The sequence below is a fragment of the Spermophilus citellus genome (assembly GCF_964194105.1).
Source record: "Spermophilus citellus genome assembly, chromosome: 2".
In the NCBI taxonomy this organism is placed as follows: domain Eukaryota; kingdom Metazoa; phylum Chordata; class Mammalia; order Rodentia; family Sciuridae; genus Spermophilus; species Spermophilus citellus.
Window position 1 is genome coordinate 90,844,088 of NC_138183.1, and position 20,881 is coordinate 90,864,968.

A 20,881-nucleotide genomic window follows, 5' to 3' on the forward strand; every position below is an offset into this window, starting at 1 on the left:
GACTTGTGATATAGACTGTTGCAGGGCAAAAGGTAGAATCTGGGGACCCAGTCAAGGAGCAGACCATAGGATTAGTGCTGGAAAAAGGTGATGATAACAGTAGAGGTTATCGAAAATGATTGCCTTCTCCTTATATTTTAAGAACAAGTTTTCTGGATTGCCTGGTGGGTTAGATGTAAGATGTGAGAGAAAAAGAAATCAAGGATAACTTCAAGGATTTTGACCTGAGCAACTGGATTCATTGATTAATGGGGGCAAGACTGGCAGGAGGCCTGGCAGGGGCGGAGTTTGGGACATGTTAAATTTGAGCTACCCATTAGACTTGGAACTATCAGCTAAGCAGGTGTGGATATCTGATGAGTTGAGGGGGAGGTGATGCTGAACTTGTAGTAATGTATATTTCTATTGAGAAGTCTGGGAAAAAGCAGCAATGGGAACTTTGTGGATTATTCTCTTGAGAGAAATCCAGAATTTTGTTTCACTATTGTGTTCAAATGAAGCATTTAAACAAGTGTTGATCAGAAATAACAGTTAGGGGGCTGGGTTGTGGCTCAGCAGTAGAGCGTTTGCCCAGCACGTTTGAGGCCCTGGGTTCCGTGCAAGGCCCTGGGTTCCGTCCTCAGCACCACATCAAATAAATAAATAAAATAAAGGTATTTTGGCCAACTACAACTAATATATATATATATATATATATATATGAAAGAAAAAGAAGTAACAGTTAGTACTCAAAGGACACTCAGCTTCTTGCCAGGCATATTCTGAGCTCTTGTACACTAATGTGTCACTTAATGAAGGAAGATGTGCTGAGAATGCTTTGTTAGATGATGTTGTGTGGACATCATAGCATACTTAAGAGAAAGCAGTTTGGCACTAGGTGATGTCTTATGGGACCACCATCACATATGTCGTTGCAAAACAACATTCTGGTGCCCAAAACATCATTATGAAGCACATGACAGTATATGTTAACTCACTTAATCCTCACAACAAATCTTTGTGAAACAGGTAAAGTTATCTCCGTTTTTACAGATGAAGAAACTGAGGAACAGAGAGATTAGAAAACTTGCCAGAAGGCTCAGAGCTTTTTAATGCCACAACTGGGATTTGAAAACATACACCCTTACTCTACAGTTCATGCTCCCTTGAGGGCTGCAGATGCAGCAGCCTTTCCACGGTTTCAGAGTTGTCTGAAATGGAGTTCTAAAAATGCCTTTATTTAATAAAATTTCAACACTTTGTGCCAAATTCTTATTCGTGTCTGTAACAAGCTTTTGACTATGAATTTTGTTTTGTTCTTGTTTTAGGTCAGTAGAATTTTAAAGGTTGCAAAACCTAATTTTGTGGTTATGAAGTTGTTGGCAGGAGGACACAAAAAGGAGTCAAAGGTAAGTACATTGTGGAGAAAATTATTGTGAAATTTCAAAAAATATTACAATAAAAATCGTAGACAAAATGAACAAAAGTCATCCTAAAAGATTTTTATCAGCAAAATATAAATTAAAGCTTGCCTTTTTAATTTTTGGTACTAGGGATTGAACCCAGGGACACTTAACCACTTAGCCACATCCCCAGCACCCCCTCCCCCACTTTCTTGAGGCATAGGATGTTACTAAGTTGCTGAGGGTGGCCTTGAACTTGATGGTGATCTCCTGCCTCAGTCTCCTGAGTTGCTTAGATTATAGGCATTTTTTGACATGTTTTGTGACTAAAAATTTTGAGTCTGCTTTCTTTCCCCCGTTCATGTAAATTACTGAATAACTTGGGATAAAAAAGAAAGCGGGTAAAAACAAAGATATAGGAAAAGTACCAAGTACTTAAAAGTCATCTACTTTTAGGAAGGTGAGTGTTTCAATAACTGAAAAACTTCATTCTAAAACCTCAGAAGATGTGAGTCTAGGCTTCCCTTGGTAATGCAGTTATATCATTAGTGTCACTTCAGCCTGTTAGCATTAGTTCTGCATAAGAGGCCAAGGCCATAGCGCTTTTGGTGGCATTTGTGTTTCACTTCATTTATTCTCATTTTTCTATTATCTGTCTTTCTTTTCTCTAGCTCTGCTTTACTAATGATTCTCATTTTATTAGTTAGTGCCATCAACAACCCTGAAAGTAAAAATAATTTTATTCCCTGGTCTAATTTGAGTTTCTTTTGGTAATTTAAATCCATTTTCCTTTTAACCTTTTTTGAAAGATAGAAAACAGCTGGTCAGTATGTTTTGTGATGACCTTTATTAACCCAGAAACAAATAATTTATTCCTCCAGGTTAATTCCTGACTTATCACTAAAACCAATTTTTTATCTCTTTTGTGCTGCCTCATTTTAAAAAATGCAAGAAACTAAAAATAGTGTTTGTTCTGTTTACTGCTTAAATACTAGTAAAAGCAGCAATTGACTTTCTGTGTTTTCTTTTACAGGTTCCTCCTGAATTTGATTTCTCTGTTCACAAATATTTTCCTGTTGTGAAACTTGTTTGAGAGACTGAAAAGGTGATAGAATCTACTTTCAGATTCTACTCTCAGAGGATATATCCGTCAGTTTTACCACATAACGTAAAGTGAAATGGATTTCTTGGATAACAGCCCATTATAAGGCATACTTTTTAGTTTGACAGCCTTACATGATGTAAATGAAAACTGCTGTTTTAAAGTGGTTTATTATGTTCCATGGATGAAACTGGTCTTATTGAATGCATTGATGAACGTTATATGGTTTTATTACAGATTTAATCATAAATCATTTTTTATGAATGATTGAGTGAAAATAGTGTTTGTAAAGGATAATAAATTTCTTGACAAAAAAACAGTGCATCATTGGAGATGAAAACCAGTAGCACTTTGTTGATATATGTTGATAACTGAAGGTGTTTGCTCTTTACAGTTTTTGCAGTTGAAAAACAAATTATCCAAAAGTACTGTTTTTTTAATCTCTAAGATACAAAAGGAGGCTAAATAACATGGAAATTGTGAGTTTGTGTTTCGTGACATAGATATAAGAATACAAATATTTAAAAGAAATCCTATTAACTTACATGGGACACTTAAGAGTACACATTGCTTGCTGGTGACATTTAAATGGTAGCAAGGTAGAAATATATAGATTGTTAAATTTTAGGTCTAGATTTAAATGTGGCATGTTCCTTTTCATTTACTTTATATATTTATATATACATATTCAAGTGGGGTTCTGTTCAATATACTTCGGCTTTGAGAAGTTGACTTCAGTCCACCTGTTCCAACAAGTGCTGGGTGCCAGAGGCCCTACCCTTCCTTTACTGCCCATTTCTCTTCCTGTCTCTGCTCTGGTGTTTACCATGGCAGTTGTCCAGGTCTTTGGGGCCTTCCTTTTTAGGGGGAAATACTATTAATAGAATGAATTACACTGTGGTTTAAATTAGTTTTTGCAGTTTAGCCTACACCTAGCAACAGTTCACTTGTTTTATGGTAGAGGTTCTGAGCTTTAAATATCTTTTTTTTTAAATATTCTTTTTAGTTATAGATAGACACAATATTTTTATTCATTTATTTTTTATGTGGTACTGAGAATCGAACCCAGGGCCTCACACATGTGAGGCAAGCACTCTACCACTGAGCTACAACCCCAGCCCATTAAATATCTTAATTTCAATATGACACTTTTGTGTGTGTGTGCGCATTTGCTAAGTAAGGATCAAACCCAGAACTTAACCTCATGCATGCTATAGGCAAGTGTTTACTGGTGTGCTGTATCCCCAATCCCTTGACACTTTCCTTAAAATCATAATATTAAAGCTTTTTCCTGGAAATACTTTTAAGCAGCTATCCTCACTGAACTTGCCTACCAGAAAGAAAGTAGTTTTAGGGTAAAGATGTTCCTGATTCCTTAGCTAATGAAGTAGTCTTGTCTCTTTCTCAGAGTGGTAACACAGGCCTTAACCAAAAATAACAGGGAGCCTGAAATTTCAGAACCCAGAAGTCTTAGAATAAAATGACCTGTACAATAAGAAACTTGAAACTATGGAGACAGAGTATATTGTTGCTCAATCCATTTACTTTGTTGAGAAGAAAAACACTTTTTGGATTGGTAATTTCAAAAATTTTATATTTTTATTTTGTTTATTTTTTAATTTATTTTTATGTGGTGCTGAGGATCGAACCCACGGTCTCACACAGGAGAGGCGAGCGCTTTACCGCTAAGCCGCAACCCCAGCCCGGTAATTTCAAAAATTTTAAAGAAGGAAAAGAAATGTTAGGAAATATGCTATTAGCTCATTATCAACTAAAAAGCTAAGGATTAGTGTATGTCATTAATAGAATCTTGTGCTTTCCTTTTAAGTAGCTTTAAATATGTTTTTTTTAGAGGTTTGTAATCAGAAAAAGTTTTTTAAAATCTTTTTACTAAAAAATCTATTTATACTGTCTCCCCTTAGCAGAGCTTATAATCTTATGAAGAATGCAGAAAAGCAGACAGGTGTTTAAAATTCTATGAGGAAATGCATTGTACTAGTTGCTATGTTTTGGGTCTTGATTTCCCCCAAAGACCTATGATTACCAAGTCTTGGTCACCAACCTCTGTGGCACTGTTAGAAGGTGGTAAAACATTTAAGAGGTAGGAAGTTAGGTTTTTAGGAGCCATGCCCTCAGAGGGATTATTGGAAGCCAGTGGTCTCCTCCAGTTGCTTCTCTCCCCTTCCTGGTTGCCATGAGGTGAATAGCTCTACCACATACCCTCCTGCCACAGTGGACTGCAACCATAGGCCCAAGCAACAAGGCCACACAATGAAGTTCTGAAACTGTAAGCCAAAATTACCCCTTCCTTTTAAAAAGTTAAAAAAGTTGTCAGGTATTTTGTCACAGTAACAGAATGATAAAATATTGGTTTAGGACCACCTCACATGGAACCATCTTTTCTGAGCCCTGAAGGCTCAAGACTCTTTAGCTGATAAAATGAGCCTATACAGGGAACCAGGATATGCACAGGCCTGGAGACAAGAGGATGGAAACTGGGCTAAAAATGGAGCGTGAAAGGGAACTGGAGAGAGAAGGTTGACAGGAAAGGAGAAGGAATTCCTCAAGAACCTTGGTGGCTTTTATGCAGGGAAGTGAGGGGACCAAATCAGATCTGCTTGCCTCAGAGTGATTCAAGGAGTATGATTGGAAGTTGGTTACATAATAATTGTTTTAACTCAAGAGTGGTTAAGCGGGTGGAGCAGAGTGGATGGAATCTGAATATTTTGAGTATGGCTAATAGGAAGTGGTAAATGAATGGCTGAGTTTGTGTGGAAATCAGGGGTGATTCAGAATTTTTTGGCTTTGGCAACTAGATGGAGGGAGGTGCCCTTTGCTTATGTAGATAGGAGACCAGTTTGGATAAGGATTTTCTAGAGATTGTGATATCTTTGGGATATCCTGATTAAGTTGGCAAGTAGTTTTGCCTGAATCTGAAAAATGTAATCTGAGGTGATTGATGAATGGAAGACCACATGGCCCTAGACATGTAAATTAATGCTTTGGGGGTTGCAGTTGTTTAAGGATTACAGGAAAAAGCTCACGTTAAACACACCATACCACTGTTAGGTAAATTGCTGTGTCTGTTTTATTGTTTTCTTTCACATGGCTTATTTTTCTGACAAATAATATATTCCCTTAAGTATTAGTCAAAGAGCACCCTATTTAAAAGATTTGGAAGAAGCACTTGCTTCTTTTGTTCCTCTCTGGCTGTGCTTCTGGGTGCTGGAAAAAGATGGCAACAGGAAGATAAGCATTATGCAGGGCCACACATAGGTAAAACCAGTAGCAGAAGGATGAACCTGGACCCACAGATCTGGCAAGTGAAAGTGACCGGTGACACTAGGGAGAACTCTTGATTGAAGGGGGACAGAGGCTGGAAAGTAGGTTGAAGCACAGAGTCAGGTGAAGAAATGGAAGACTTGACTCAGCTGGGCTTGAGGAATATCTATACTTTCCCCTACTCTATTCTAGGAAGATTTGGTGACTGGAAAACATCACAAACTGCAAGCCCTACAACTCAGTTAAAATCCACTATTCTCTGTCTCAAGACTTAATCTTTGCTTAGGAATGCCCTATTTGGCCCTTTTGCCACTCCCACTTCATTTCTGCCCTGTGCCTTTGGCTTCCTCTAGACTCTCAAGCCTCTTCTGGCCAGTACTACAGATCCTTTAAGTTTACGCTAAAATAAGATAGCCCAGGAAGGCTCCTTCCTCTCATGATTAGGCCTTGCCCCTTATCACTGTCTTTATTTTCCTAACTGTAGCATAAACTTGAGATTAAAAAAACCATCTTCCTAAGACTTCATACAGTGTGAGATCTAGTCATTGATACTTGCGCTCTCACTTATGTGCTTGTGAGGTTTCTTAAAAGATGTAAAAAGACATCCTGATGGCAATAATCTATCAAAGTGAACTGACTAAAGAAGGCAAGAAAGTCACTAGGACCTTGGAACTTAGCAAAGATGTGAGAACACAGGATGTCTGGGATGCAGAATTGGGAGGTCTGGCAAGTTAAAGTATGATGGAAAGTGGTTCCTTGGCTGATCTTTGCAGTATTGGTTTAAACACAAATTGGTTTATCACATACTTCCAAATCTAAGGAGAGCAGGGAATCAGAATTGTTTCTGCAGTGAGGGACTATAAAAACTTGGGATGACTGAACATATTCATTATCCTTGTTATCCTACACCTGACACATGTTTAAAATATTCACTTCTGAAGAGTTGAGATGACCTGAGATACTTGCATTCACACTAGGGTTTTTACTGTAGTCCTCGAACACTGACTTCAACACAAATGAGTGTCAGCTTTTGGAGGACCATATGATGATATTATGCAGCAGCTCCCCGAATAAGGTGCAGTACCTACAACATCTGCTTAAAACTCAAAAACATTAGTCAACCTTCAAGGACAGCATGGTGCTTTATGTCACCCGTTGACTTATAGAATAAACTCTCATAACCAGAGCAAGGAGATTGTTACATCAAGATTGTTCTTTACAGGAAAATATAAGTGTAGACCATTTGGTAAACTCTCAAAACTACTCTTAAACAATACTCTCAAAAAAAACCAAAACACTGCTGTATTGAGTGAGTCATAAGACTTAGGTGAATGTGTTTTCTGTGAAAAGGTAGATCAGGGAGGTTCCAGTACTGTTATTTCACTACATTGTTGAGAGAAATTGGGGGTGGGGGGCTTACATCAGAACTCTTCCTTTGGCATATCTCTTAAGGTTATGTGGGAAAGCAGCTTGGTCATAAAACAGTGACTAATTCCATTAAAGCTTTAACTTAAGGCAAACCCAGTATCCTTAACCAAAAGGTGAAAGCTGAGTCTTTAGGAATCTAGTAGGGGGTGAAAGGAAAACAGCTAAAAACAGTGAAAGTTATGAACACAGTCTTAAACGTTGAGCAGAGTACTTTTATTTCTCAGCAACTCTATGCACATTAAACAGATGAATAGATTTTTTTTTTTCCTAAGTGAGAAAGCAAGAGCAAATTCATGTCAGCCGTAAGACCCGAGACACAAAGGGAAGTTGGAAAAGGACTGAGATAAAGTCTTCTAAGGTTCCCTTCACATTGTTCTTCAGTTTGCCCTTTCTGGATGGACAAATCTTAAATGACTGCATAAAAGGATATTACATATGAGTAACATTCAAGTTGGGGACAGTCACAGAACACACAGAGACCCTGCCTTTGGTGATTGCAGGGCAATATGGACCAGCTCTCCAGGTAGAAGTCCCAAAACTTTTGGGCCCAATTTTCCTCTCTCAAAATCAGGGTGTTAATCAAATGACCCCTGAGGCCCAAGCATCTCAAATCCTGTGAATTCTTCTATTTCACCCTTTAGAAAGAGTCACTGAAAGTAAGTCATTAGCATGACTTTGCCAGTGATTGGCAAGTGGTAAGAGCCTGCTTACCAATAGTATTGACTGACTCACACTTAATGCATTATCACTGAATTATGATTAAAGTCATTTCATTAACCTTTGATTTTCAAATCATTTTGTGAGCTAAATGTGTAAACTATGACAAAAACAACTACTGCATTTCTCTCACCTTTCTAAACATTTCCAATTTATGTCCTTCAACATCAACCAAGTTTTTTCTTTGACTTGGGTAATAAAGAAGCTGCACATCTGTCCTCAGTGCAGTACCTGTATGTCCAAGCTCTGCTGTGGGCATGCAAATGCCAGCTCTATTAAGTCTAATTCAGTCATTACTTGACAATACATACTTACTGGAAAAGGTTTCACTTTGCCCACACACATTAAGCAAAGAAAGTAGAGAGCAAACAAGTTCAAATTATAAATCACTTGGTAGCCTCCTGTACATTAGAGAAGACAGTTTTATATGAGTAGTCTTCAAAATTACCACACAAAACATGGTTGTATTTAGGCTTGTTTAAAACTGTTTTCGTTAATAGAGCTCTTCACCATTGATTGTCTGAATCAATCAGCTAGTCCTTCAGTGTGTGCCAGTGAGAACAGAAATAGGGGCTGATTGGCACTGACACTTGGCACAGTGAGAAGGGGACTCCAGAGGGAACCCAGGAAGTTCTCTGTGTGCAACCCATCTCTCTTTCATCTTAGAAGGACTCTCCTGCAGAGTTGGATTCAAGAATAAAGAGGTGCTAGTGTCACCACACTGGAAGAACTTGTTTTCTACTTTTGGTGTTGATCTTCTAATGAAGTAACTATTAGCCAGAAAAGTTTGACAGATTTTGACATTCTAGTGCAGACACTTTAAAAGTACCCCCCCAAAAAACTGTCTTAATCCCATTTTCCTACAGAAAGTAAAACTGTACAATAATCATCTTTAGATGTACAATTAGTACATTTCACAGTTTTGAGTACTCAGTCACTTGTGAATATTTTGTAGTGATCTCTTTTCAGTCTTGATGTGATGTATGAGATTCCAGTTTGTTTCAGAGTGTATGATTCTGCTTTTCATGCTGATCAAGTAAATTTATGGTCTCTCTCTTCTGGTCTTCAGCATTAAAAACTGAAAAGGAAAAAAGTTGGATAATATTCTAATATTAAATATGTTGAGAAATCAGTCTGGGCACATCCCATTTCACTAAGTTCCTATAAACTGAGGACTGTATCTCCCAAACCAACGTTGTACTTTGGCATTTCATTTCAAATCAAGAAGACAATAAACAGATGTATATGGCCAACAGTGTACTATGAAACAAAAGCTACAACATCTAAAAACCTGGCAGTGGTTTAATACACTGAAATAAGTCCATGGCCCTCCTGTGCTGCATGACTTCTTTACGTGCACTTTACCAGCCCACACTGCCTCCCAAGAGCCTTGGGAGTCTTGCAGCTTCAGGCCACTTGTTACTCAAAGTGCTGTATACAGAACTGATGTGCCTTCCATCAACAGGTCTTACTCAAGGACATAAAAGTCACAAAGTTTTATAAACTATGTTCCATATTAAAATGTTAATTTAGGGGCTGGGGGTGTGGCTCAGCGGTAGAACCCTCGCCTTGCACGTGCAAGGCCCTGGTTTAGCACCACATAAAAATAAATAAAATAAAGTAATTGTGTACAACTACAAAAAAAATTTTTTTAAGTTAATTTAATGAATTAAATGACTGCCATATTAAATTAATACTGTCTTATAAAGTTGGAACCAATGGCTTTTTCATCTACTTTCTCGGGACAAGCAAGGTCTTAAACTCAATGACATGATCTTAAAATGATGCCGAAGCTGATGTTGAGGACATTTCTTCACTAAAACTATCTTAAAAGACTGAAAGAAAACTTTATTGTTTTAGTCAGCTTTTTTTGCTGCTGTGACTAAAAGATCTGACTAGAACAATTTTAAAGGAGGAAACTTTTCTTTGAGGGCTCATGGTTTCAGAAGTCTTAGTCCATAGAAGGCCGGTGCCATTCCTCAGGGCTCAAGGTGAGGCAGAACATCATGGCAGAAGAATGTGGCCAAAGGAAGCAGCTCATTTAATGATCAGAAAGCAGAGAAAGGTCTCCACTTGCTAGATACAAATATATACCCCAAAGCCACACCCCAATTCCCACCTCCTCCAGCTACACCCTACCACTTCAATTACCACTCAGTTATTCCCTACCAGGGGATTAATTCACTGATTTCTGTACGTTCTTGCATTGTCTCACATGTAAGCTTTTCAGGGACACCTTACATCTAAACCATAACATTTACCTTGCCTACCTCTTCACAAGGTCCAACCCTTAGTAGGACACCTGGATGTAAGGGATGAAAGAATACCTGACTTCAATGCAAAGCCAAACCTTTAGTAGCACATTAGGCTCAATTACAAGGGTGTGACAAGACCATGAAACAGGCTCTTCACAAATCAAAGGACATCAGTGGAGTCAATGAAGTACAAAGAGTAGAAAGATGGAGATAGCTGTGTTTGCTTAAAATTCTCCCCACTCATAAGGTTATCTAAGTAGTCCATGAAAATAATTTAAAAATCAAGTTAGGAGTTCATTTCTAGAAACTCTAAAACAACTCTGCCAACTTGAACAATTGGCATCCCTCTAAGTATGAAAGGCATTTTCCAAAAATATTACTATGGGGTTAGACAATCCCAAATGGACTTTCTACCAAACACCTGGGACACTATACTTCAAAAAAGATGAACAGAGTTAATAAGAAATAAATACAGAAACAGTTCCAGGTTAAAGGATACAAAAGAGAAATGACAACTGAACGGTTTAGTTTAAAAAGGTCTGGGGTTTAAGTGTGAGTTTATAGTGTACTTAATTCAACTGAACTACAAAAAAGGATATTAGTTGGACAGCCACATAATTTAAGGAAAGTCTACATAGTAGATAACAGCACTGCATCAAAACTTCTTTATTTGGACAATTGTATTGCAGTTAATGAAGGCTATATAGAAATAAACTTAAAATCTAAGTTCTCTGAAAAGTTAAAAATGTTAAAAATATGAAACATTACAAATAATGCACTGTTCATTTGGTGGTATAAGACAGCCTCTGTAAGGTCAGAAGTCAAATACAGTAACAACTCCTGGAGGTAATAAACAAGCTGGCTGTGACCATAAAGATTTCTGCTTCAAGTCTGAAGATACTGGACTTCCCTCAGTTTCCAAAGGAGCAGGGGTACAAAAACGTGGATTCCACTGAAGGTGGAACCTCCACATAAAACTGAAACCCCAAAGTTCAAAGCCCTAATTTAAAGGTAATGGTAAATAAACCAGTGAAGAAAATGGGACATCAAGAAAGATTACTGTCTAAATGAGACCACTTCCAACAAGATAACCACAGGCGTACAGTCTGAATTCATAATACCCTACATCATCAAAGAAACTATAGAGGGTTTATCTTAAAAGGTTATGAATTTTAGTGCCCTTATTTCAACTGGCAAACTACCTTCTCAAGGAGTGTAGCTGTCTTCAGACTTCCCTTGGATAAAGTTCCAAGGAAACTAGTGGCTCACAGTGAAAAAAGCCTAAAACATAAGGAAACTAAGTGCCATGGGTGAGAATCTGCCACAGAACTCATGAATTAAAGAGCAGATAAGGAAAATCTGGAAGAAAAACTTGAAAACATTTAAAAAGATTTTTCTTTTTTGAAGGATGTTTTTGAGGAAATAATCGATATACAGCCCAGAGAGGCAGAGATAGAAAATATGAGGGAAAAAATAGAGGCAAAGGAATCAAAAACAAGAAGCACACTCCTATAATCCCAGTGGCTTGGGAGGCTGAGGCAGAAGGACTGCAAGTTAGAGGCCAACCTCAGTAACTCAGCAAGACCCAAAGTAACTTAGACCCTGTCTCAGAAAATAAAAAGGTCTGGGAATGTGGCTTCTGGTTAAGTGCCCCTGTGTTCAACCCCTGGTACAAAACTAAACTAAAGAAGCATTATTCAAGGAGACATTAGCTGAGCTTTCCTGGGAATTAGGCTTAGCAGGTATTACAGCTATCATACTTAAAACAGTATAAAGCAGGGTAAGCCAAAAGAGAAATGAATGGCAGAGAAATGAGAGGTATAGACTGATCAGGGGTGACCAGACATTTCATTTGTTGGGAAATTCCCTAAATGTCACTGAAAATAAATCCTCCAACAGATATCTTGGGCTTCTTTCTTAGCCCTTGCCCTGCTCCACTGTCCCTGTGTTAAAGGCTTCTAAGAATATAGTCTTCTTGAAATGACTCACTACTTACAGTGTTATTGACACTGGTTGGACAAAGTGAAGGACCAGAAAGGAGAAATGAAAGGTGTCCCCTCACCACCATTATTACCATTCAAGTTTTTGTCATTCCCTGCAAGGGCTGCCTGCTTGTCTGTTTCGGATTCTGCCTCATTTTCATCCATGTTGTAGTCATCATCCGCTAGTCTCTGCTGGTTTCTCCCTATAAAATCAACACATAAAACACAAGCTACATTATTTCTCCTGTGGTGCCACAGAAACACCAGGACGTGGATACTGTGGATTACCCAGTCATCCTTAACAATCAGATCCTTGTTACCTCTCAGGAAAGGGTGTTTGCTTCTAGTACAAATGCCATGTAGGAGTGTCCTTATGAATGTTCCACTAAGCTCTGATTCTATATAAAATAAGGTCCTGGCAGCTGGAGACACAGCTCAGTGGTAGGTACAACAGTCTGCCTAACATGAGAGAGGCATGGGTTTGATCCCAGCACTGCAAAGTAGGGGATGGCGAGAAGCCAGGAGCAATGGCATTAGCCTGTAGTCCCAGCAACTCAAAAGGCTGAGACAGAAAGACTGCTTGAGACTGGTCTCAGTAACAGAGCAAAACTGCTCAAAAAAGAAAAACAGGGGGGCTGGCGTGTGGCTCAGCAGTAGAGCGCTTGCCTCGCACGTGCAAGACCCTGGGTTCGATCCTCAGCATCACATAAAAAATAAAAAATAAATGAAATAAAGTCATTAAAAAGAAAAAGAAAAAAAAGGGCGGAGGGGGGATCTACCTAGCTAAGTAAACCAAAAATTTTTAAAGGAACAATCATCTCTCTCTAGGTTAAAGGAAAGTACCACTGTTGTTTTAACATTTCTTAGAATGGAGTCAGTACTGTGAATCAAAGGATAACTGTCCATACAGAATTGGATCATTCAATACCATGTTCATCCCTAGACAGAAGAGTGGCCAGAAAAGAAGACCAAGGCAAAATACATTCAAGAGACCCATTCAAAGGGTTTAACTTTTTAAACCATTTATTTTTTTTAGTATTTATTTTTTAGTTGTAGGTGGACACAATATCTTTTTATTTTATTTTTATGTGGTACTGAGGATTGAATCCAGTGCTTCATGCATGCTAGGCAAGCACTCTACCTCTGAGCCACAACCCCAGCCCCTCTAACCGTTTATTTTTTTATATAGGTAAGCAAACCATTTTTTTTAAACATGCCTGGAAAATCTGCTTTCGTTGTTTCTCTGTACTCACTGCCTGATGGAAGCAAAGCACATACTAGCATATACTGTAGGTTTTTTCTTCAGAAGAAACCATCACAACTGCATCTGGAAACAGGTGCAGTTAAAAAGCCACATAGGCCTTTAACTCTTAAAACTTTGTGCTCAGGGGCTGGGGTTGTGGCTCAGTGGTAGAGCGCTCGCCTAGCACATGCGAGGCCCTGGCTTTGATCCTCAGCACTACATAAAAATAAATAAAATACAGTTATTGTGTCCAACTACAACTAAAAAATAAATATTTTTTAAAAAAACTTTGTGCTCAATGATCTGACACTTGAGAGTCATAGGATAATCCAACAGTATGTGTTTTCCCTACCACCCTCCCAACATGAGCATCTTATGGCTGGGCAGGTATGTAAAGCAGGGAATGTAAAGGCATCTCGCTAAGCAGTGATGCCTTTAGCGAGAGGGTGATAAAATACAATTCTTTAGGCCAGGCACAGTGGCACACACCAGTAATCCCAGTGGCTCAGGAAGCTGAGGCAGGAGGATAGTGAGCCTCAGCAAAAGTGTCTCAGTGAGACCCTGTCTCTAAATAAAATACAAAATATGGTTGGGGATGTGGCTCAGTAGTTGAGAGTATCCCTGAGTTCAATCCCTGGTGCCTCAAAATAAATAAATAAATTCTTTAATTGGAACTTGGGAGGACACGTTCTTCCAAAAGAGAAACAGAGGTGAAAATGAGATTTAATTAGTAATCAGGGTGACTTCTACAAATGAACACATTCCCAACTTCTGTTATTTGGTTTATACCAGAAAACAGGTTTCATGTCTTCATTAGTGTTCCTGGCTAAGGTGGAATGGAAATTTTCCACAACTTCAAGGCACTGAAATAATAATTCAGTTGATCTCATTCCAACTCTTTTCTTTTTTCTTTCTTTCTTTCTTTCTTTTTTTTAACAGTACTAGGGATTGAACTCAGGGGTTCTACCACTGGAGCTACATATCCTCAACCCTTTTTATTTTGAGAGAGGGTCCTGCTAAATTGTTGGGGCTGTCCTCAAACTTGGCCTCAGCCTCTCTAATCTTTGGGATTATAGGTATGCACCACCATACCCAGCCCCACTCTTTATTTCTTAGGAAACAAAAAAGGCAGGATTCATGTGGCTCTTTTTCAGTACTCAACTAACTCTAACTGCACTAACTCTCGCAGTCCTTACTTCCTTGAGTCATTCACCAGTACTGTCTGTACAGTACACCACATGAAGTAGAGATACAGAGACAGGCCTGTGGGTGGTCCTCCTGCCTGCAGCTGAATTTACTCTGTTAAGCACCCACCTCCAGGTCAAATACCTACAAAGTCTCCTCGACTTCCTGTTAACATTGTGTCTGAAACTTGAAGTGCTGTAGTGTACACTGCTACTCTTCTTGCCTCCCACTTTATAATGAATAATAAACAAAGGAGGAACTACCAAATCTTGAATTGCATTTGGAAAAATTCAACAGGACGCATCCAGTGTTGAGAGTGAGATCAAGAGGGCTGAGCGTATGAAAAGCTCACGGGTGACCCATGGAGCCTCTCACCTTCCTTGGCAGCGTCCTGTTCCTCCTGCCCATCTCGAATAACGAGTTGGTCACGCTCAGGGTCTTCACCCTCCTGATTTTCTGGCGCCTGTGGAGTTTGGCTGAGTTCTGCTCCCACAAAGCCTCTTCCACCCACAGGTTTGTCTTCCACACCCTGTTCGTGGCTTGGTTCCTGGGGTGGCAGCAGTAGCAGGCTGTCTCTCTGAGGTTCCTCCTCACTGACAACCTGAATCTCGTTGGTTTCCTCTGTGCACAGAATACAGTTAGTTCACCAACACTAAATTTTAACAAAATAAACAAAAACCCCCAAATCTGGGGCCATTCAATTCCCAGAGTGTTTCTGAGAAATGGGGACAGGGTGAGCTCTATACTGGGGGGCAGCTGGGGAGCTTATTTTTACGACTTCCCTAACAGACCTCTCTGTGCCACAGTTCATCTTCAGTATGAGGAAGAGACGTTGTTTAGCAAAGTAATCTGGACTAAATTATCTCTACAACCTACAAGTCCTGGAGGAGGCGCTGCTGTGTTATGATCATGTCTGTTAGAGACTCTTGAGAGCCAGAGCTTTTCATCTTACAGTCCTTTAATCCTACAGTCCCACTGGTGTCCTCAATAAAAGGACCTTTACTTATACAGCTGCCAAAGAACAAGGCACTAAATTTATAACGATAAGATGTCAGCAAGACAGAGAAGCCCTGTGGCCCCAATTCCAAGTGCCCAGAGAGAAACCTGCACCTGTCAGCCCCATTACTGAGCTCAGTGGCTGGCTCTAGCCACACACTCTGCCCCTCAGAATATCCATATGCAGTAGGAGAACAGGAGCTGCCACTACTGGTTACATTGCCAGGCTCTGCTTACCTTGCTTACCTCGTCTCTTCAAATCCAAAACCTCTAAACTGGGGGCTGGTGTCTGGGACTTGCCTTTGCCTGGCACGTTTCCCTTCCCTTGCAGCACCTGTGTCTGTGGCAGGCCTGCTTCCTGCAGTCCGGGCTCAGATTCACCGAGAGCCTGGGGCTGAAATGGAGCACAGGACAGCCAGGGTAGGATCTGGGACCAGAAACCTTATGAGAATCTCATGAAAGCAATGCACAACACACCCTTCCCACAAACGAGGACACAGGAAACCCTGAGAAATACCACAGTCTACCATGATCCTGCTGTCATGAGGCATAAATCAGAAGATAGGTTAAGTTCAGGTCCTCCGAAAAGCACTTGCCTAATTTTCCACACTGAACAGGAAAAAAGACATGAACAGTACAACAGACCAACTAGACCAAACAAACATATGTCAACCCAAGAGAAAAATTTACATTCTTCTCAAGTACACATGGAAAACTCCCCAAGAGGGCCATAAAGCAAGCCTCAAGGGTCTAAGTGACTGCACTCACACAGAGCAGGTAGAAAGAAGGTTTTGCCATCATACAGAATGAGGCCATAAATCAGTAACAGAAAGAAATCTGAGAAATTCACAAATGTGCAGGTATTAAGGCATTTCCAGTAACCAACGGGATCACACAAATCGTAAGCCAAATTAGAAATATACTTTGAGAAAATGAGAACAAGAACACAGCATGGGAGCCGGCTGAACGCAGCACAGGGAGGGACACTGACACTTCCAGACACCCCTATCAAGACAGACTTCTGGTTTCTAGTGGGTTGTGTAAGGAGCGAGGTCATCACTTGGTCCTTACAAGTAAAAAGCTGAACAGACTGGAAAGCCATCAAGTCCCCTCAAATCTTGTCACAAAAGAGGTGAGGGCACAAAGCAAAGCCCTGCCCCTAAGACTTCAGAATGGAGAGCTGAACACAGAGTCACGGCTGACCAGGGCAGAGACGTGGAAACCCGTGCAGAGGCAGGGAACCGGAACTGTGATCATGAACTGCCGGAGGCTCGGTGTGACAGGCTTGAGGGTAGCCACTCTGGCGGGTCCAAGTCACGACCTCCAGGAGCTCAATCAATTCCCAAAATGAACACCAGAGAAGGCTTCTGGTAGTGGAAGGTAGAAAGGAACCATTCAAAAATAAGCCAGAGCACTCAATGTCCCTTCACAAGGTTCACTCTAAGTTACTGTGCTATTTATTATCAGAGGCTGACTACTGCCCATGTCAGTCATCCTGACCCACGTGGGGGTGCTGGGTTCTGGGAAGCATATGTAAAGTTCCCAGCACAGAGGCAGAGGCTCACTGAGTGAGACCTCACAGGACTACAGAAATGCCTCCCCTCCATCACACCTCACCAATAACATTACTAAGGGCCTATTTACAGCAGTCCCTTTTACCCAATATATCATGTCCAGCACCAAGAAAAACCTGGAAGGCATTCTACAGGGAAATAAACTCAATCTGAAGGGAGCAAGTGTGAGAAGCAAACACGGCAGAGAGGGTAGCATTACCAGACCAGGAATCTAAAACAAATCCAAGTAATATGCTGATCCTTTGGTGGATAAAGCACACAACAGGCAAGGAGAAAGACAGGCAGTGTGGCAGAGAGATGGAAAACACAAGAAATGCTAGAACTCAAAAAATGAAGAAGAGCTGGGGAAGTAGCTCAGTGAGAGAGTGCTTGCCCAGCAGGTGCCAGGCCCCAGGCCCCAGGTTCCATCCCTGCAGCACCACAAAATAATAATAAAAATGCTAACAAAATTGGAAGAATGTCTTTTATGGGCTCATTAATACCGACACAGTCAAGGAAAAAACCCGAGTTTGAGAGGATTTTTAAAATTTATTTATTTTAATTAGGTATGTATGACAGCAGAATGCATTTTGATTCACTGTACACAACTGTAGCACAAATTTTCATTTCTCTACCTGATAGAGCATCGCACCACATATGCAGTCACACATGTACCTAAGGTAATGATGTCCACCTCATGAAACATGAAATGATGAACATAAACATGAAAGGGTGCTGGATTCTGTCAAATGCTTTCTCTGCATCTTGATAATTATGGTTCTTATCTTTAAGTATATTGATGTGATGAGTTTTATTTATTGATTTATGTATGTTGAACCAACTTTGCATCCCTGGAATGAACCCCACTTGATCAGGGTGCACTATTTTTTTTATATGTTTTTGTATGTGATTTGCCAGAATTTTATTAAGAATTTTCCCATCAATGTTTATCAGGGATATTGCTCCACAATTTTCTTTCCTTGATGTGTCTCTGGCTGGTTTTGGTATCAGGATGATCCTAGGGTTCCCTCCTTTTCTATTTCATGGAATAATCTGAGGAGCACTGGTATTAATTCTCCTTTTTAGTCTTGTAGATCTCAGCTGTGAATCTGTCTGGTCCCAGGCTTTCTTGGTAGGTAGGCTTTTCACGGTGTCTTCTTATTTCCTTGCTTGACATTGATCTGTTTAAATTGTGTGTGTCCTCTTGACTCAGTTTGAGTTGATCATACCCCTCTAGAAGTTTGTTGGTATCTTTGAGGTTTTCTATTTTACTGGAGTATAAATTTTCAAAATAGTTTCTAATTGTCTTCTGTATTTCAATATAGTGTCTGTCATGATATTTCCCTTTTCATCATGAATTTTAATAATTTAAATATTTTCTCTCCTCCTTTTCATCAGGGTGGCTAAGGGTTTGTCAATTTACTTGTTTTTTTTTTTCAAAAAACCAATTTTTATTGTCAATTTTTTGAATTCTTTCATTTCAATTTCATTAATTTCTGCCCTGATTTTAATTATTTCCTGTCTTCTACTACTTTTGGTGTTGGTTTGGTCTTCTTTTTCTAGGGCTTTGAGATGTAATGTCAACTCATTTATTTGTTGACTTTTTCCTTCTTTCAACGAATGAGTTTAATGCAATGAACTTTCCTCTTAGCACTACCTTTATAGTGTTCCAAAGATTTTGATAAGTTGTGTGAGAGTTCTCATTTACCTCTAAGGATTTTTTTAATCTCCTCTCAGATGTATTCTGTTATCCATGCCTCATTCAAAAGTGTACTGTTTAGTCCCCAGGTGATTGAGTAACTTCCATTTTTTATTTTGTTGATTTCTAATTTCATTCCATTTTGGTCGGGTAGTATCTGTATTTTTTTGTATTTGCTAAGACTTGCTTTGTGGAATAATATATGGTCTATTTTGGAGAAGGATCCATTTGCTGCTGAGAAGAAAGTGTATTCACTAGTTGATGGATGGAATATTCTATATATGTCAGTTAAGTCCAACATATTGATTGTATTATTGAATTCTATAGTTTGTTTAGTTTTTGTTTGGAAGATCTATCCAGTGGTAAAAGGGGTGTGTTAAAGTCACCCAGTTTATTGTGCTGTGTCTATTTGGTTCTTGTAGTTGAGAAGGGTTTGTTTGATATACATGGATGCCCCATTATCTGGGGCATAGATATTTATGATTATTATGTCTTGTTGATGTATGAATCCCTTAAGCAGTACAAATGTCCTTCTTTATCCCTTTTTACTAGCTTTAGTAAAGTGGATATATCTGATATGAGGATGGAAGTCCCTGCGTATTTACGTGATCCATGTGAGTGGTATGTTTTTTCTCATCCTTTTATCTTCAGTCTGTGGATGTCTTTTCCTGTGAGATGAGTCTCTTGAAGGCAACAGATTGTTGGGTCTTTTTCTTTTAATACAATCTGTCAGTCTGTGTCTTAGTTGATGAGTTTAGGCCATTCACATTCAGGGTTATTAATGAAATATGATTTGTATTCCCAGACATTTTGGTTTTTAACTTGACTTGGCTTCTCCTTTGATTGGCTTTCCCTATAGTGAAACTCCTCCCTTTGCTGATTTTCATAGTTGTTTTTCATTTCTTCCTCCTGGAATATTTTGCTTGAGAATGCTCTGTAGTGTAGGCTTTCTCACTGTAAATTCTTTTTTACATGAGAGGTTTTTATTTCATCATCAAATCTGAAGCTTAATTTTGCTGGATACAAGATTCTTGGTTGGCATCCATTTTCTTTCAGAGCTTGGTATTATGTTGTTCCAAGATCTCCTGGCTTAGAGGGTCTGGGTTGAAAAATCTGCTGGGATCTGAATTGGTCCCTCTATATGTTATCTGATTCCTCTTTCTTGTGGCCTTTAAAATTGTATCCTCATTCTGTACACTAGGCATTTTCATTATAATGTGCCTTGGTGTAGATCTGTTGTAATTTTGTACATTTGGTGTCCTGTAAGCCTCTTGTATTTGATTTTCCAATTCATTCTTCATGTTGGGAAATTTTCTGATATTATTTCATTGAAGAGATTGTGCATTCCTTTGGTTTGAATCTCTGTGCCTTCCTCTATCACAATAATTCTTAGATTTGGTCTTTTGATGCTATCCCATAATTCTTGGATGTTCTACTCATGATTTTTTATCATCTTCGCTGTGGTCAACTTTATTTTCAAGGCTGTATATTCTGCTTTCATTACCTACCTGTCTTCCAAGTGATCTAGTCTGTTGGTGATACTTTCTGTAGAGTTTTTTCTTTCATTTATTGTTTCCTTCATTTCAAGGATTTCTGATTGTTGGGTTTTTTTTTCTTTCTTTCAGTATCTTTCTTTCTTGAAGTAATCTTTTGCTACCTGTATTTGCCCTTATCTCTTTGTTGGAGTAATTAATTTTTGCCTGTATTTGCTCACTTAGGTCATTCTTTAATTTGTAGATCATTTTAATTATGTACATTCTGAACTCCTTTCATCAACTGTGCTGTTCATGGATTCTACTATTGTAGTATCTTAGTTTGTTTGGGACACTTTCTTTCCTTGTTTTTTCATGTTGTCTGTGTATCTTCCTTTCTTGTAGTGCAGATCTGTGGTATTACAGTTTCTATCCTATAATCTTGTAGTGTCCCTGCAGATTACCTGTATCTCACCTTGGTGTTTGGCTTCCTGTCCCTGGCTTGTGTCCCATGATGGATGCCTATTGCAACTAAAGGTGGTTGTGGCAATAGTGTAGGTAACTCAATATAGCAGTGGGGGTGTC

The 20,881-nt window shown here is 39.2% G+C and overlaps 2 protein-coding genes across 9 annotated transcripts in view; one reads left to right on the plus strand and one right to left on the minus strand.

Moving 5' to 3' along the window:
• NAA35 (N-alpha-acetyltransferase 35, NatC auxiliary subunit) overlaps positions 1 to 3,954 on the plus strand; it is a 96,313-nt gene extending 92,359 nt beyond the window's left edge. For 3 of the 5 annotated variants that reach the window (XM_081279688.1, XM_081279691.1, XM_081279692.1), the window contains exons 22-23: positions 1,308 to 1,388; positions 2,416 to 3,954. In XM_081279688.1, coding sequence (XP_081135814.1) covers positions 1,308 to 1,388; positions 2,416 to 2,475 — 141 coding nt within the window. In that variant the 3' untranslated portion in view covers positions 2,476 to 3,954. The remainder of the gene's footprint in view (positions 1 to 1,307; positions 1,389 to 2,415) is intronic. The other 2 variants (XM_081279689.1, XM_081279690.1) reach the window with 2 other exon arrangements.
• A 3,431-nt stretch (positions 3,955 to 7,385) lies between these two features.
• Positions 7,386 to 20,881, minus strand: part of GOLM1 (golgi membrane protein 1) — a 74,739-nt gene continuing 61,243 nt past the window's right edge. For 3 of the 4 annotated variants that reach the window (XM_081279402.1, XM_081279399.1, XM_081279400.1), the window contains 4 exons: positions 15,810 to 15,966; positions 14,952 to 15,197; positions 12,241 to 12,351; positions 7,386 to 8,989 (listed from right to left, as the gene is read on the minus strand). In XM_081279402.1, coding sequence (XP_081135528.1) covers positions 8,913 to 8,989; positions 12,241 to 12,351; positions 14,952 to 15,197; positions 15,810 to 15,966 — 591 coding nt within the window. In that variant the 3' untranslated portion in view covers positions 7,386 to 8,912. The remainder of the gene's footprint in view (positions 8,990 to 12,240; positions 12,352 to 14,951; positions 15,198 to 15,809; positions 15,967 to 20,881) is intronic. The other variant, XM_081279401.1, reaches the window with a different exon arrangement.